The following is an 18,089-nucleotide window of genomic DNA, read 5'->3' as shown; positions in this document are numbered from 1 at the left end:
TATAACTGTCGCTACCCCGAAACAGTGAGTGTCGCAGTTGATTAAAAATATTGAGCGCTTAGCGTTCGGTCGTTGCAAAAACCGCGCTGTGTGAGACGGACCTATTGTTATCATATTTTTATGCGTGACACTGATTTTGTCGTCATTTTTGCTTTCAATGCTATATGTATATATATCTCATGCTTTGATTTTAAGCGCTTGGCGCCGTATAGCGTAAAAACTGTCAATTTTTTAAACATTTTTGTGTGAATATTTCATTGGGCTCTCATAATCTAAAAAATCACCCAGTTTTAACCAAATCCAGCCAAAGACATTTTTCCATGCATTCTGTGCGAGGTCTTTTTCCACCTAAAATGACCAAATTAAATTTTTAGTAAACAATTTTTTTAACAAAATAGTAACATTTTAAAATAAAGAGATGCATTTTCAACTACAATGACCAATTTGCAACCGAAACAGGAATTTTTAACAAAGTAGTTTTACTTCAAACCAAAAAACCAAATTCTCGAACAAAAACACGAATCTAAAAAAAAACAATTTAATTTTCAATCAGATCTGAGTTTTCTCTCGCGAAATAGGCTGGTCCATTGGAGACTATAAGCAGAGTCGATTTGAAACAATTTAGACTCGGAGATAGTCTGAGAGATTTGGGTCCTTTCCGAGGTCCTTTTAGTGGTCTTTTTAAGAGTGGTGCGACGGTAATATAATGTTCCTTTTGTATTCGTCACGTACCGGGCGGGCAGATTTATTTACAGTAGTTGGACGTCGCTAATCCGACTCTCCCTTTTTTGAATTTCTCTTCAAATTATTAACAATTTTTTTTTATTTAATGAATTTTCTCAATATACTTATTTATAATTATAACTTATGTGCTAATATGCCATTTTCTAGTTGAATTCAAAAATGTTGTCTTTTTTGGCGTATTATTTTTTTAGGCTGTTAACTATAAAATTAAAAAAAATGTACTTCTAAATTTTAATTGAGTGTCGGCTACTCTGTTGATATAGCCTCTCTGCTTGTTATTTATGATCGGATTCTTATTTCAATTTCAGCCTCTCTGCTTGTTACTTATGATCGTATTTCAATTTCGGAAAGGACATTTTAAAGCCTTTAAAACATTTAAAAGAACTACCTGGACCTTTGAATATATCTAGCTGAGTGCCTGCGGAGAATTTCTCTGAGCTTCTCTTTCCCCAGAGAATCTTTAGAATATACTCAAAGATTTCTTTTGGTCGGGGAGAGATAAATTTTCAACAAGCGACTCAAGTTTTCAACCCATAGAAGTGAAATTTGCCAGGAATAAAGTGGAATTTTTAATGAATTATGATTTTTCAGAAAATAATGAAAAAAAGATTCAACCAAATTGTTAAACTTCCGAACCAAAGATAAATATCCTGTGAAGGACTTGAATTTAAACTGAGAAGAATGGATTTTTAACAAGGCAATAGAAGTAATAAACAAATAAATTACTAGCAGAAATATTATATTAGGCTTGCCGCAAACTTTATTTTCAAAATTCTCAAACTTTTCCCTGTCCATTTTTTTTCTTATTCTAGACTATTATTATTTTGTTACAGACTTTAAAGCTATTTAAAGTTTCTTTCATGTAAACTCTCAGACTTCTGCCAGATTTGGTTTGAAAATCTGTCTTCGCTGAGTTTCCCTGGCCAATATAATTCTCTGGCTTTCATCTAAATTCCAGGTTTTCCATGACCTGCGGCCACCTTGTATTTATGTTAATTATGAATTAATTTATTCAAATTTATACTATAGTGGAATTACCATTTTACATATAAAAGGTAGGATGTGAGAATTAAACGTTTTTTTCTTTTACTGTTTCCAGAAGTCGAGCCGATCAATATCACTACCGTGAATATTCCAAAAGTAGTAAAAGCAGGCACAGAGCAGAACATTGTCTTGGACTGTATCTATAACATGGGAAATTCGCCTAAAACCGGCCTTGTGATTAAATGGTTTGTGAACCAAGACTTGCTTTATCAATGGATCCACGGACACAAGCCAACCGGGTCGGATGAATTTCAAAAGTACATTGATGAATCATATAAGGCGAGCAACGACCCGGATACGATGTACAGGGCTGTCAAGTTAGTTCGCCCGGGACACGAGCTTTCCGGTAACGTGAGATGTGTCATCTCTACACAGTACGATGAGGTTGATGCTAGCAGGAGAATGCTAGTTTATTGTGAGTATCCTATTTCACTCATAGAAGGTGATATTCCAACAATTCTAAATTGCAAAATTCATTATAAAATTAAAATTATATTCTTGAACATAAAATGAAGGATGTAAAGGCAAAAGGAGGTAACTGGCAAAATGGTAATCTTCTGCAGGAGAGTGAGCAACACTATGTAAAATCAAAATCGGAATTTTAAAAATTTTGCTTTGGAGCCGACGTACCGCCTAATAGATACCAAAAAACTTTGATTGAATATAAGTTCTCAGAATATAAGTTCTCTATAGATGCTAAGTCACTAAATACAGGTTCTAAAAGCCTCTTAAAATCGTGGCAAAAATTATTATAATTTTTTTTAATATACTGACACGCCGTCGAGATGTTGATTTGATGATCAGGATGTAGCTTGTGGTCCTGAAAAATTGCGGGAGTTAGGAAAGGGGAAACAATAGTCGTCAAGAAAATTCTCGATGACAAGCCAAGTTTATGAAAAATATTAAACTAGTCATCCCGAATTTCTGGACGGCGAGATACTTTGTTATTTGCAACGGATATGAAAATGTAACTTTACGGTGTTGCTACCATAAAAATACGACTTTCAACAAGTTTTTTCAAAATGCAATGTGTATTTGAATTGCACAGAATCTTCTAGCGAAAAACTTCATTTTTCGGAAAATTGTCAGTTACCTCATTTTGCATTTCTAGTTTTCAACCTTCAAATATAGATTAGGGTAGTCCAAATTAACCTCTCTCTCATAGAAGAATTATGGGTGAGGGGGGGGGGGGTTGTGACTGGCGGGTTTTTTCTGCTGAAGTTACTCACCTTGGGGGGATGGTATCGTCAAAGTTCTGATATCCCAGAAAAGGTTTATGAAAACGAGGGGGACTTCTGGAATGAGGAAAGAATGCCGCTTAATTCGATAATGTAATAGTAAAAAAATAATTTTTACACTGAACTTTTAAAATTAAAGACCAAACTATCGACAACTGAAATTCATTAATTATGAATTCTCTTTTTTTTAGTGTATCTTTAACTTTAAATAACATAGTCTCATCACGTCTCTGGTTAGAAAAAGAGGTACCTGGAGTCTTTTTTCAGGAATTTAATTAGTTTATTTGTAATACTTTTTTAAAGATTAAAACGAAAACGACGTATCTTATCAAAAAATAATTTTTAAAAAATTTGCGGCTCTTTTTTTGAGAAAAAAATTTCGTCCATTGATTTATGTTTCGGATTTAGTTTTGTTAAAAAAAAGTTTTTTTAATGTTATTTTTTACGACATGGACAATTTCTCGATTAAAACATTTATCGCGATTTAAAGGAAAAATGTAAGTCTTACCCCCCCCCCCCAATGATCAAAAGAAAATGTTAGTATCTTTTTTGAGATAAAAATGTTTACTTTTTAACACTTTTCTTATATCACGCATAGTTTTGCTGCGGAAAATGAAATTTTGTTTAAAAGCATTTTCGTTTCATAAAACCAGAACCACTGTCCATAAAGGGCTAGTTAACGAACCCTTCCTCTCCTTTGTCCCTTAAATCATTGTGCCAAAGCTCAATTAAAACTGATCAATCTTTCGAAAGTTATCGTTTCTACAGGATAGAGACACGGGCAGACACTTTCGTAATGATAGTTTTTTCTAAAACAGCAGTTCTAAAAACGCGGAGATTTGACGAAAAGCAACGAAGTAAAGTTTGACATGAAACTAATACCTTCTCATCAGGATTTTATTATTATTATAAAAAACATTTCAGTGTTGAAATGTTGTCACAGGCTTATACTGCCCAACATGTCGAAGGCATTTTTGGTTAGAGTTGGATTTTTTTTTATTTGATCATTTTTTGCACGGGGCATATATCATCAGTCACGGACGCATTTTTATAATGCAATCAAGTGATCTGATGAGAGCAGTCTGTCCAGACGTATTGTACAAAGCATGGTTTTTACCCCATCATTGACGGACTGGGTTGCAGTCAAGTACACGATGGGGGGACCTACAGCTTAAGGTGGGTTCCGAACCACCAGAACCTCGGTAAAGGAACATTGAAAAATTTCTAGAGTACCGGCTCAGGGATCGAACCCCGGACCTCTGAGGTGCATGACTCACTCGGTTCTGGCCGAGGATCAGGGTGCACATATGAAAGAAGTGTGGAAGGGAAGTGTATGAGGCAGTATAAGGGAGGGATTATATATTTTTAGATTAATCTAGAACTCCTTTGTTGTTTAATTAAATAACGTGTTCCACAACGAGGAGCATGATGCAGAACTAATCGTAGGTGGCAGCACCGAGTAGAGTACTAGACCCTCTTTCAAAGGCATACGAATTTCAGTTAACGAAATTTTGGTAATAGTAAGTATAAAGTGCCATTGATACTTTGTAAGTATCAGAAAATTGATTTTTGAAAGTTTTTCAAAAATACACCCCAATGTATGTATAATATCTAATTAAAGTGTAATTTACTTTCGTATATAAACAATAAACATATATTTGAAATTTATTCACTCTTATATATTTAATCATAATCAGTCGCATATCAAGCGTTATATTTAATTTCGTCTCGCATCGGCAGAGGGTCTAGTACGCGATTCGGTGCTGCCAATTATTATTAGTTTTAAATAATAAACCTAATACTGCTTCTACGCAAATCGCTGATCAATCTTCCTAGCAACCATCCCGGGTAAAGAGCTTCACAAAATGACCATGTAAAGCTCTCCAAGCAGACTTCTCAGAATCCAAGGTCTTTCGTTTCAGGCGTTATTCGCTCAACTGCAACTCTTTATCATGTATTTTCTATTAACTATTTGTCGCCATACTTTTCTGTCCTGGAATATCAATTTAGCTTCCTTCAAATCCATAAATCCACACAAGATTTTTCGTTTCTATGGCTTTTTACATCTCTTCGAAGTAGGGCCTCATTCACATTCTAACTATTATTTCCTCAACCTGCCTCTGGTTATGCTGCTACTTACTTCATTTAGGTATTTTTTTTTTTGTCATTCGTTCACCTTTCATTTTTCAGCAAGCTCAACCCAACCCAACTAAACAAATTTTTTTTACATTTTTCAGTCTGTGTATCCTCTACACAACATTATCTCCGGATTCTCTCATTACTGATTTTTCAATTATCGTTTTCCAGCCAATTTCGCGCACGAATATCATGCCAATCGCTTTAATTTTACTTTTATCATTTCCTTAGTTGGTCTAGGCCTCACTATCGTACAGCACAGTAGGTGTAAATACAGTATTAGATGCTGAAATTTTAGCTTCATTTGTTATATTTTTACTTCTGGTAGTGGCTCCTACATTGCCGAAAACATTCTTATTCTCGTTGATGCGCCTGTCTATCTCTCCATCGATATTTCCGTCCGAAGTAAATAAACTACCAACATATACTCACTTGTCAACTTGGTGTATCATCTCACCGTCTAAGACGATTTTGCATATTGTTTTTACCCTTTCCTTCAAACACCATCATTTTGCTTTTATTTTCGTTACTTTTAAGACCCATATTCTCCATACTAGTATTCAGTATACTTAACCTTCTCTGCAGAATAAGAATGTAAAAATTTATATCTCGAAAAAAATTTGATGTAACGTTTTAAAATATTCAGATTCGTGTCTCTCGTAGAGAATACGTAGAGGAAACCACATTAAAACTTTTTAAGCTTACATACGTAAACTTGTCCAAAACAATATACTTTTCAAATAAAAATAATAACTCTATATCCTCTACAAAGGTTTAATTATAGTTTTTTCTATTTAGCTTAACAAATTTTATATAAATTATGTTAAAAGATTTAGGAAAAATCGAAACATCTTACATTTTGTAAGTGGTAAAAATCAAAATCAGTTATGTAAATCGCCTTTAGTAATGCAACTAATGGAATTTACAACTACTTTCATATTGCTTGACGGTACTCATCTCACACGAGACAATCGTATAATTGCAAATGACCTTCGTTCCTTTGATCACTCAATTAAACCCGTTAAACTTATTCAGTAAAGTAAACTTTAACAACCGAATAAACTTCATATATTCAGGTTATTTAAAAATCGCGATATAGGGCATTACAGGCATATCTTGCAACAAAATATCAAATCATACATTGAATAATGAATTTGTCTAATGATAGTTTTGTTTATCTGATATAAAATGTATGTTTATGCACAAACTTTACAAAATGGATAAATTCTTTATTTTACACAATTTATTTCTTATTTTGCAACGTAAAGATTATCTAGAGCATCATTGCACCGAGTGAGTAAAAATGTGAAAACGCAAAATTTATTAAGAAGTTTTTTTATTTTCTTATAATTTTTTTATAAATGAGAACATTTTTGTCTTAAGCAATATTGTTATTATTGATATTACAACTCTGGAATTACTATTTAAATAAGGACTTACCACATACTAGGAATTAGTCTTTTCAATTTATATCTGATGGCTGAGCTTTTAGAGGAATTAAAAAAAAAATAATCAGAATAATTCCTAATTAAAGTAGCAATTTTAAGTGTTTCACATACTAAATAAAATAATTACTTTTATGACTGCGTACATTTTTGTGTGATTAAATTGGGATGATCATCGCTTTTAATATGGTATTGAATTAATAGTGAATAATGACCACTACCATTACACCTTGTCATATCACAAATGTTCTGTCATGCTAGATACTAATTTTAATAATGCTATATTACAAAGAAAAAATGTAATCTTAGGAATGTAATCTAGTAAGGTTCCTTCTTTCAAAATTTAAAATGTGACATAGCCGAGTTTTCGTTTGATTGACGATCAGATGGGCTTATGAAATGTTCTAGAAATATATCCCCCAACCTCTTAATTTTAAATTTTTAGGGGCAATCGTAAATATAGCAGGTCTGCCTGGAAAGTATCCATCCTTGTGGTGCTCCAAGATTAAAATAAAACTCTGGTCAATGGCGTTGATATCTCCTTAAAAGTACTCTGCTTTGGAACCTACATCCTTCTATCAGTGATCGTCCCACTTTCCAAAGCACTCCTTAAAGGCAACTTTCGGAATAGAGAACAGCTGCTTCATTGCCTTTTGTGTTATTTCCTCTACGTCCTAGAGTCGTTTTTTTCTGGAGAATAGTTAAATTTGGGAAACTTTCAGAAATCACAGGCAGCAAAGCCAGAATTTTTTAGGGGCTGCTGACGTTGAGTATTGTCGTATTTCGCTAGAAATTTCGGAATAAGCTGCGATGGATAGGTAGGTGCGTCATCGTGGAGAAGGACCAATTCGATCAATTTTCACAAATCAGAGTCAAAATTTTCGAAACAATAGTTTCGGAATCGTTAAGTCTTGTTCTATCTCTGTCATTGTCGTTTGGCGTCAAAATGGAATTTTCGATTTTTGCATCGAATTTTTGAATGACAAACCCATAACCGTTGGTTAAGGAATGCTGGTTAACGAACTATTTCTTTCTTTCAGGACCCACACAAAAATTATGCCAAAGCTCAGTTTAATTCGTTAATTTTTTCTAAAGTGATCGTGTTTACTGGCCGATAGACAGAGTGAAATACAAACAGATAGACAGATGCCATCACCAAAACTTAATTTTTTGTTTCAGGGGTCTCAAAAAGTGGCAATTCGTTGAAAAACTAATGTGTGAAATTTCGTAAAATCTTAATACCTTCTCAATCATAAATGATGATGATTTAAACATAGATATAAATCAACAACAATATAAGTTATGTGCGAGTCAGTAACTGAGAATTTGCAGTTTATAAATGGCACTGTTTTTACATTCTAATTTTCTTATCTACAAAAAATAATTGCACTTAGAAATTTTTCTATCTGAATTAATTTTGTTTTTAATAAAGAATTTTTCACTCAGCAATTGCGTATATTACTATACAATCTTATCATGAAATAAGTATGAAATTTAACTTTTTATTTTGATCTTCATATGCAGTAACAATATGTAATGGTTGCGTGTGTAAAGGTTCTAATTTTTTCTCCCAAGCATAAGTTAATTGTGTTCATAACTGAAACACTTGTACAAAATGTTAAGGATCTGGAAAAGGGTAAACATAAAATGTAAAAACATTAAATTTAGCTGATAAATTTCTATTTATTTAGTACTGAATTGACTAAATTCAACAAATCACGCAATGCAAAATATTTTTTCGAATGAAAAAAAAATTCTTTCAATGTTGTTATGAGATATAGTAAATATTGATATATTTTAAATGTAAATGATATAGTAAATGAGATATAGTAAATGTTGATCAAAGATATTACCTTTTATTTAAAGGAATGTTTCCTTAAGATCCACACCATAAAATTTTAGCTTATTAGGTTTGTTTTTAAATTTAAAAAGAAAATAATTTTGTATTGATGAAAGAACAAAATAGATAATTTTTTATGCAGAGAGTTTTATCTGAATAAAACTTATTCCTACTTACTCTCTCCTATGTTCTTATGTGTGCAATGCATTCATGTATGACTTGAAATGAGAAAACTTCCCTGCTTTTCAGAATGTCTGAAAATGACAGAAAATAGAAAGTTACTATGCCGTATGCTTTTACGCCCTTCGGCTACATAAAAATTCGTCGCAAAAGTCTTTTGACATTCTCTTTATTATTTCTTTCTACTGTTGAATCTGACATTTCATACTTACATGAAATTTGACGTATATTTACATAAGTTCTTTGCTTCCTCAGAGGCATAAAATAAACTTGCCTTCTGGCATAGCCCGCTAGCCTACCCAAGAAGAAAAATTGTATATAGTTTATATATAGTGTGGAGTTTTATGTGTAATATTCATTTTTGTTATACAAACAATGTATAAAACAACCAAATACTATAAATAATACTTCACATTATATATAAACTATATATAATAATCCCATCTAGGCGGTTTTACACTATGAAAAATTAAACAAACGTAACCGTTCTAATATCCGCTTATAGCAATTATATTATCTGATTATTATTATATATTATATTATATTATATTATATTATATTATATCATATTCCAAACAACCGAAGATGTTATTTTCAACAAATTAGAGTTCATAAATGAAGGGTATATCGTGAAAAGGTCAATTTACCCAGGTGGAAAAATTATACAGTTTATATATAGTGTGAAGTTTCATATATAATATACATTTGTTTTATACTATACTTCACACTATATATAAATTATATATAATATTTCCGCCTGGGTATGAGTCTCGAAAATACGAACAAATGCTTTATATACAATACTGTTGTACCTCTAACAACAACAAAGTTTTCGTATATAAGTATACAAAAACATTGTATAGAAGTCGCGCACAAGTACATCAGACACAGTGTACTGTTACATTTCTAATATTAAACATTCAACAGTAGGTCGATTAATGTGTCTCGAAGATACGAACAAATAAAACAGATTGAGTATTACTATATTTCATAGGAAAGAAAGCTTTCTCATGTAAATAAATTAAAATTTGTATTTATAAATTTCTACATGCAAAAAAACACTATAAATTGCATTGTCCATAGTTCTTAAGGTCGAATTACATCGAAATTGTTCAAAAATCTAGATTTAAATATGTACGTCATTATTGACTATTATATAACTATACCATTGTTATTCACGTAAATATTAAACAACTAAATAATACTGTAAATTCTTCAAGAACTCTCTTATAAAAACTCTTTCTTACATTACATTAAAAAAGTTATTTTAAAGAGAAATCATTAAAAATTTCCCAGATTCATTTTAATGAGTACACGTATACTCGTATAGATAAACTTTACGGATAACTACGCATAAAATGTTATTAAAAATTGAAATAACAATTATTAATGACTGAAATTATAGATCATTTAAAATATTTCCTACCTCATCTAATATCGCAAAGAATTGGCAAACGTCCAGAGAACTGAACCTTAATTACCAAAATACAGGGTGTTCAAAAAGTTCCCGTACTTTTTTCCAGCTATTATTTTTCCTTGTCATTATGAATTTTTGTTTGTTCCAATGGTTTTATTGAATTCCTCGTGTAATTTTGTCTTTAAAGAATGTTATATTCGCTTCTTAATTTCAATTACGTGTGTGCTATGGATCGTAATTCTACAACACTTTTACAAGACTTCTACAATACAAGCGCAAGGTAAAATTGCAAACATGGTATTGGAATGACGAAATTGAACGAAATTGAAATACATGTATTTTAGTTGTTGTAAATCGTGAAGTCACCGCCCAGCATGCTAATACATGTAACATTCAACACTCAAGGAATTCACGGAATTCCTTTCAATAAAGAAATTCACGAAATCTATGGAATTTTCGGAATTCATGGAATTTACGGAATTTACGGAATTTACGGAATTCACAGAATTCAAAGAATTTACGGAGTTCATGGGATTTATCCAATTCATGGAATAAAAGCAGTTCAAGGAACTCACGGATTTCATGGAATTCAATCAATAATTTCTTTTATGGTAATTATAAAGGGCTACTGCCCGATTACAAGGGGGTGGTACATCTTTTTTAAAAAAAATAAAATAATTAAATTCTTACTTTTTAGCTAATGCTGTAGATGGTATCCGCTAAACTCCGCTCTTTACAATTTACTGGCTTTAATCTCAATTATAAACAAGCTGGACATTCCAGAATAAAGTGCCTTAATGAGTCTCTCTTATTCAAATTGCGCATCAAAGAAACACTCTCCGAATCGAATACATATCTTTGTTTATCCAAGGAGATTCTAGCGGTTGCAGTGTTACTTAATCTAAGTTGACTAAAGAGTCCTAGTTTATTAATGTTTACACTTTTTACTAAGTAATCATTTGATGAGACAATGTCTTTATAAACACTGGAGAACTTTAAATTCTGGGCTGCTAGGATATCATTACTGCTAAGATTCTCTTGAAATTTATTCATTATCTCATCAAAAAATTCTTTAGCAATTTCGGGATTCTGGCTAACAAGCACATGTTTAAACCCTAGCTTTGACAGAATATTCTCTATCTGTGAGGTCCAACTCTATTTAAGTGAGTTTCGCTGAAGTAACCTATTGTAACATTTTTTTGTCAATCTATTCTCGGGCATTTCGAGCAACTTTATCCACCATTTTAGTGCTCTAGCTATGCATTCGTACTCTAACTTCAACCTGTTTGTTTGTAACCTTATTATGTAATTTAGTGTGCTGTGAGGCAGGTTCAATACAGATTTAAAGTATTTACTTTGAACAATTTTTTATGTCATCGAGATACCCCAGTGACCAGATTTCCGCGCCATAAAGTAAAGTCGCTGATGTTAGCGCATTGAATAAGTGGTTTGCTGATACTATATATCTTGGCTTTGCTCGAAATAAAACTTGTTTGGAGGTACCTGATGCTTCATTTGCTTTAATTATCTGTTGTTCTATATTTCCTCTGAACACAACAGAGGCCTTAAAGATATGACCCAGCTAACAGTACTTTCTAACGACCTCAACTTCCTCTCCACCGAAAAAAATTTGCCACTTTTTTTATTCTTTGCGCTTTTATGGAAAGCTTCTATCTTGGTTTTTGCCACGTTTTCAACTAGATCGTTGATTTCGCAGTATTTTTCTAATATATTTAATTTTAATTGTACCTCCATAGGAGACTCGGCCAGGATAATGATATCGTCCGGAAATTCCATTAACGATACCTCAAGGATTCCTCCCAATCCTACTCCCTCTGCTCCATGTTTTCTAAAAAATTCTTCAACACTACTCTCTGTTTTTGAACCTATTCAGCCCCTCCGTTACCTCATCGAGCCCTATTGGTCTGACCAATTCCGTGTTTTAACTTCTATATTAAAAAACAAAAAATTAGAAAAAACTACCCTTGGGAAACTGGCTTCATAATATATCTCCGACTCATTAATTTTGATTGCGCAAGATTTTAATTCTCTGCTCTTATGGTTTTTGATTGTCATCCAGAATCTTTGTGAATTTTGTATGTTGGGAAGAACCTCTACATCCCTCTCTGTAAATTCTTTTTTCTTACTTTTAATCAAATCATTATGACAAACTTTTGCCTTGGTGTACTTCTCTAAAACGGAATCCCCAAAACCCTCAGATTTATCTTTTTTAACAGATTATTTAGATTAACTTTAGAATCTTTATATTGCTCGTACTGCCATTCTTTGTTATATAAATATTTACCCTTTGCGTTAACTTTTCTTATTTTACAAGTGTCTGCGTTTACTGCGGTCACTTTCATTGCTGTTTCTAATCTTAAGCTTTGGTGATCGATTGAGTTATTGTTATATACAGTGATTTCAAGGTTCTTAAGATATGAACTAAAATTGTCTACCCTTTCAGACTTCCAAACATAGACCTCGCTTAACTGAATCTCATTTTTTGAAGATTTATTTCTATGAGTTACTTTATTTCCTATGGATTGTTCGTTTATTTGAAATTCAATTGTACTAGGTTAGTACTTTGTATGAATAAGATATGAAATTATCTTACTGTTTGAAAAAAATTTAGATATGCTAAGTTAATCCAAATTAAATCTATGGTGCTTTTTCCCGATTGCCTGGGAAATGTTGAGCCAGGCGGCGAGTCTCCCACTGACCTACCATTAACCAACAAAAAGCCCATAGACTACATGACACCTGTTAAAAGCCTACCTCGATGATCCACCACAGGATCACTACTTACTCGGTGACTAGTCAAAGCAGAGTGCTCTGTGACAGAATAGTCCAATTGGTTAAGTTCCCCTATCCTAGAGTTAAAATCCCCGCCAATTATACAAGGAGCGGTATTGCCATTAACTGGAAGATTACGTACAGAGTCTGTAAACATGTCCATTATAAACTCAGAGTCCAATTTGGGCTTCCAATTCATAACACCCACTATAAGAGTTAAATTTCCCATTTGTAATTTAACCAATATCCACATATTTGTGATCTCAATTATTTCTAAAAATTAAAATTCCTTGATAATAAAAACAACAATACCTCCACTCGCTCTACCGACACTGTGATCTCTTCCCGCTGGACTCTGGATTGCTTTATTACCATCAAGGAATTTTGGGTTCTTCTCCATAATTATTGATATCCAAGTTTCAGTGATTCCAATTATATCATATCCGACTAAAAATTCTTGCTGGTTCCGATCTAGTTCAAATACATTCCTGAGGCCATTTACATTCCAAAACAGCAAATTAAAGCAGTATGTGCTCTCCGTCAACTTTCTTCTCCGTGGATGATTGTTTGGATGGTGAGCTGGTATCCTGCCGGAAAGACTTACTCCCCTGATTGTTTTCTTCTGCTTTGCGAGATATTAATTTGTCCATTCTGTTTCTCATCTGTTCATCCCGTTTCTTAAAATAATTCCTTTTTTGGTTTTATTCCAGTTCCTTCTTCGTTTTCTTGAGTATTTACAATATCTTCCCTTTCTAAATCTTCTATGTCGTCGTTACTTCTATTTTCTTTTCCGAGTCTGTTGATAGAATAAAACGTTTAACCTCCTCGATGTAATAGGTTTTCCTTCTATTAGCAGGTTCTCGTCCCTGGTTTTAGCATCGATCTCCATCTTTCTGAGCTCTTTGAGAAGTGGTGACAGCTTTTTTCTTATTTTTACTGTCCCTTTGCTGTAATCGTTTGCGATAAAAATCCTTATCCCCTTGAGTTTGTACTTTAACCTCATAACTTCCTATTTCTTGAGCAGTGTAGCAAATCAAAGGAGAACTGCGGCACTTGAATTCGCTGTCTCTTGTATCAGAATCCTGGCGTAATTAATATGTGAGTTCTCAATTTCCATCTCGAGTTTGTCTTTAATAAATATAAGTATGTGATCTACTAGCTTGTTCGGATTGGTAGAGACATCCAGCCCGAATATGATAACGTTGTTTCTTTTACCTGCCTTCTCATTTCTTTGCCTGATTACTTCGATTTGGCCTTTCAGACGTTCATTAAACATTAGCAGGCCTTTATTTCGTTTTTGTTGTCTTCAAATTCGCCTATCAAGGGCTGCATCTCTTTTTTTACAATTTCGTGGACCTTATCTGCAATACTGTTTAGGATTGAGTTTTTCCAGGATTCAAGTACTCCTTCAAACCACAAGACTGACATTTTCTCTAGCTTCGTGTTTTTATCGATGCTATCTGCCATCTCTACTTGATCAGCCAGAATTTGCAGTACGGAGCAAAGGTGGCTCCAGCCCAAATTTGACGTCACCCGACTCAATTAATTCGCAATGCAGGCAAACACGACTCGGATTTTTCTAGTTATTTTAGTAAAATTAGTACACAGCACAAGTAAAACACCACTTCTGACGACCATGAGCACACACTTTTTTGAAGATTCTTATAGCTCCTTGTCAAATTTGGGTAAAACTACTAGATTTCGCTACGAAAGGCAGATCGAAACGACACGCGTCTACTCTTGACTACGCTACAGCAGCGCCCTGAATTTCATGGAATTCTATTTCATTGAATTTTATTAACTCATTTAATTTCATGAATATCTTGAATTTCGTGTATTCCACGATTTTCTCGAAGTTCACGAAGTAGCTTAATTCCGTAGATTGCTTGAATTAAGTGAATTCTATGAATTCCACAAATTCCGGGAAATCCAATAATTCAGCGATTTTAAGGAATTCTGTGTATTTCATGAATTCCGTAAATTCTATCATTTCCTTGAATTCCATGAATTCCATAAGTTCCATGAAATCCCTTAATTTCATAAATTCTGTGACTACCGTGAATTCTTCGGATTTCGATAATTCCGTGAATTCCTTCATTTTGGGGAATTCTCCCAATTCCGAAAATTGTGTGAATTCCTTTAAGTCCCTGATGCTCTTGAATTCCGTAAATATTATAAATTGCGTGAATTCCTTTAATTCCCTGATGTTTTTGAATTCCATAAATATTATAAATTCCGTGAATTCTGTCCATTACATGAATTCCGTAAATTCCATGAATTTGGTGAATTCCATGTATTCAGTAAATTTCTTGAATTCCGTGAATTCTGTACATTCTTTCAATGTAAATTCCATGTATTCTGTAAATTCCTCAAAATTCTGGGAAGTCTGTGAATTTCATGGATTCCTTGAGTTCCGTCAATTCCCCGATTTTCTTGAATTCCGTGAATTTCGTCAATTGCGTAAATTGTTTAGATTGATCCAGAATTCTCGTGCTATTTATGTAAATAACACGTTCGTTCCGCAACACTGCTCCGACCCAGGTTCCTGATTATTCTTCCTAGCAATCACCCCAAGTGAAGATCCTCACAAAGTCGTTATGTTAGGTCCCCACTTAAGTCCATTAGGGTCCAAGGTCTTATATTTCAGGCGTCATCGTTCATCTACTGACACTCTTTTTATTAAATATTTGCCGCAATACTTTTCTGTCCTGGATTATTTCTCTAGCTTCTTTCACACATTCTAACCATTCTTTTTGCGGTCTGCCTCTGGGCACACTGTCATTTACTTTACCTTGATACACTTGTTTCGTCAGTCATTCACTTGGCATTCTCTCAACATGAATCTCCTTTCAATTGCGTTAATTTTACTCTTATCTTTTTTTTGATAAGTCCGTGTCTCGTTACCGTATAGTACAGTCGGTTAAAATATATAATTATGTTTTGCCATTTTAGATTTATTTGATATATTTTTACTTCTGATAAGGGGCCTAGCTCTACCAATAACCTTCTTACCTTCGTTTATGCGCCTATCTAATTCTTCATCAATCTTCCCGTCCCTAGTAAATAAGCTAGCAAGGTATATAAACTTATCAACTTGATTAATTCTATCATCATATTATAAAATATTGCATAGTATTTTCACACTCTTTCCTTCGAACACCATATTTTTTGTTTTATTTGCTTTAATTTTGAGGCCCATGCTCTTCAAGCTTACGTTCAGTTTATTTGACATCCTTTGTAAGTTTTCGATTGACTCTGCCATAACAACCTTATCATCTGCGAAAGCTAAGCCACGTATCCTCACTGTTACTTGAATAAGACCGAAAGAGTCACTCAATTTCCCATTTAATCTTACACTCGCTTTGCTACCCGTATATATTAGTTTTATAGCTTGTAGGATCCATCCATTGACTCCATACTATTTCAGGACTTCCCAAAGTTCACTTCTCTCTACCTTGTCAAAAGCTTTTCCTAGGTCAACGAATGCACAGAAAACTTATTTTCCTACTCTAAAGCTTTTTTTTGTAATTTACCTTAAGCTAAATACCATATTTGATCCGTACATAACTTTCGTGTCATAAACCTACTTTGTACCCCCCAAATTTCTTCTTCTATTATTTTCATAGTTCTAAGAATAAGTATTTTTGAGTATAATTTACTCACGGTACTTATTACGATTACCTTATTTTGTAAATCTATTCGCACAATCGGTTTCTGTAGGTTCTCATTTTTTTCGCGTATGTTTTGTTTTCTTTGTTTTCTTTGTTCTCTTTTCTCTCCATTCCCAACCTAAGCTAATTTTAGAAATCGGAAGGTAATGAACAGTATTGCATTCAGAACCTCTCATGACCCTTGTATCTTTGACTAACTCTCTTAGTCTTTCATCCGTAACAAGAAAGTCAATTATACTGTGGCTATTTCCTTTAGAGCAACTGTACATGTGGATAATTTTATGCCTAAACCAAACATTTGTATCAAACAGGCCCCTTTCTAAGCATGGACCAAATAATTGACCTCAGTTAGTTTGTTCTTGGATCCTCAAAATTACCTTGTACTCTTTCTGTATCCCGATTTTGGACGCCCACCCATCCGTTCATGTCTCCTAGCAGAATTATTCTTTCGCATAAATTCCTGGATTTTCGTAAATTCTCTGATTTTCTTCCGTGAATTCCGTAAATTGCGTGTCTTTTGTGAATTGCACCATTTGCGCGAATTCCATTAATTCCATCAATTCTGTGAAGTCCATGAATTTCTTGTCTTTCATGGATTCCTTGTCTTTCGTAAATTGTTCAGATTCCGTAAATTCCTTGAATCGCGTGAATTCCTGCATTTCGGTGAATTCTTTGAATTCCGTGAATTCCCCCATTTTTGTAATTCCGTGAATTCCATAAATTGCGCGAATCACGTGAATTTTCTGATTTTGGTGTATTCTGTAAATTCCGTGAATTCATTGAATTCCTTGAGTTAATTAGAAACGTTGAATTCATTGAATTCGTTTGAATCCGTGAATTCCATGAATTTCTTGAATTCTGTCAATTCTTTGAGTTCCGTAAATTCCATGAATTCAGTGAATTCCTCAAATTCTGTGAATTCTATGAATCCTTTGAATCTCATGAATTTCTGGTATTCCGTGTACATCGTGAACACCTTAAATTCCGTGAAATCCACGAATTTCTTAACCCTCTACCGCCCACAGTGACATGTATGTAACGTTTGGAAGACTTGAGTTTTTTTAAATATGACTTTGAGAAGAACAGCAATTTTTAACGCAAGGATTTACATGAAATTCAGGACGGTAATAAGCTAGAATTTTAGTTTTGTATACACCCCGCCGTAGGAATAATATGCCTAAATATTTCAAAATTCAGAAAAAAAGCAAGTTTAAAGGGCGGCAGGAGGTTAAGTTCCATGAATTTCTTGAATTCCATAAATACGCGGGTTATATGCTATATATTAACAAAAGTTTTGGCTTCGTTCAAAATTTTTTTTTGTCAGGAAAAAGTGCTCTGAGAGATGATTTACATTTTTTTTAATTTTTCGTTTTAACAGGTGTAGAGATATCCAGCCGCAAGTATGATACAGAAGTATTACTGGCCACTGGACTTCTATTATAAAATTCCATTACATGTGATTCATCATACCGATTTCAGCATTTGGTAACTTTAACATTATGTACTGTAGCCTTACCTTACGTTTCGGAAATAAACTTCCAATGCATTTAGTGGAAGTTTCCAACAGAAATTTTTCAGAGT

At 33.4% G+C, this 18,089-nt stretch overlaps 1 protein-coding gene across 8 annotated transcripts in view; it reads left to right on the top strand.

The window, feature by feature from the left end:
• Nucleotides 1–18,089, top strand: part of LOC117172107 — a 108,769-nt gene that overhangs the window by 84,788 nt on the left and 5,892 nt on the right. For all 8 annotated transcript variants that reach the window (XM_033359893.1, XM_033359894.1, XM_033359892.1 and 5 more), the window contains exon 3: nucleotides 1,844–2,203. In XM_033359893.1, the coding sequence (XP_033215784.1) occupies nucleotides 1,844–2,203 (360 nt within the window). The remainder of the gene's footprint in view (nucleotides 1–1,843; nucleotides 2,204–18,089) is intronic.

The sequence above is a fragment of the Belonocnema kinseyi genome, chromosome 4, assembly GCF_010883055.1.
Source record: "Belonocnema kinseyi isolate 2016_QV_RU_SX_M_011 chromosome 4, B_treatae_v1, whole genome shotgun sequence".
NCBI lineage: Eukaryota > Metazoa > Arthropoda > Insecta > Hymenoptera > Cynipidae > Belonocnema > Belonocnema kinseyi.
This window is presented reverse-complemented; position numbering and strand designations above follow the sequence as displayed.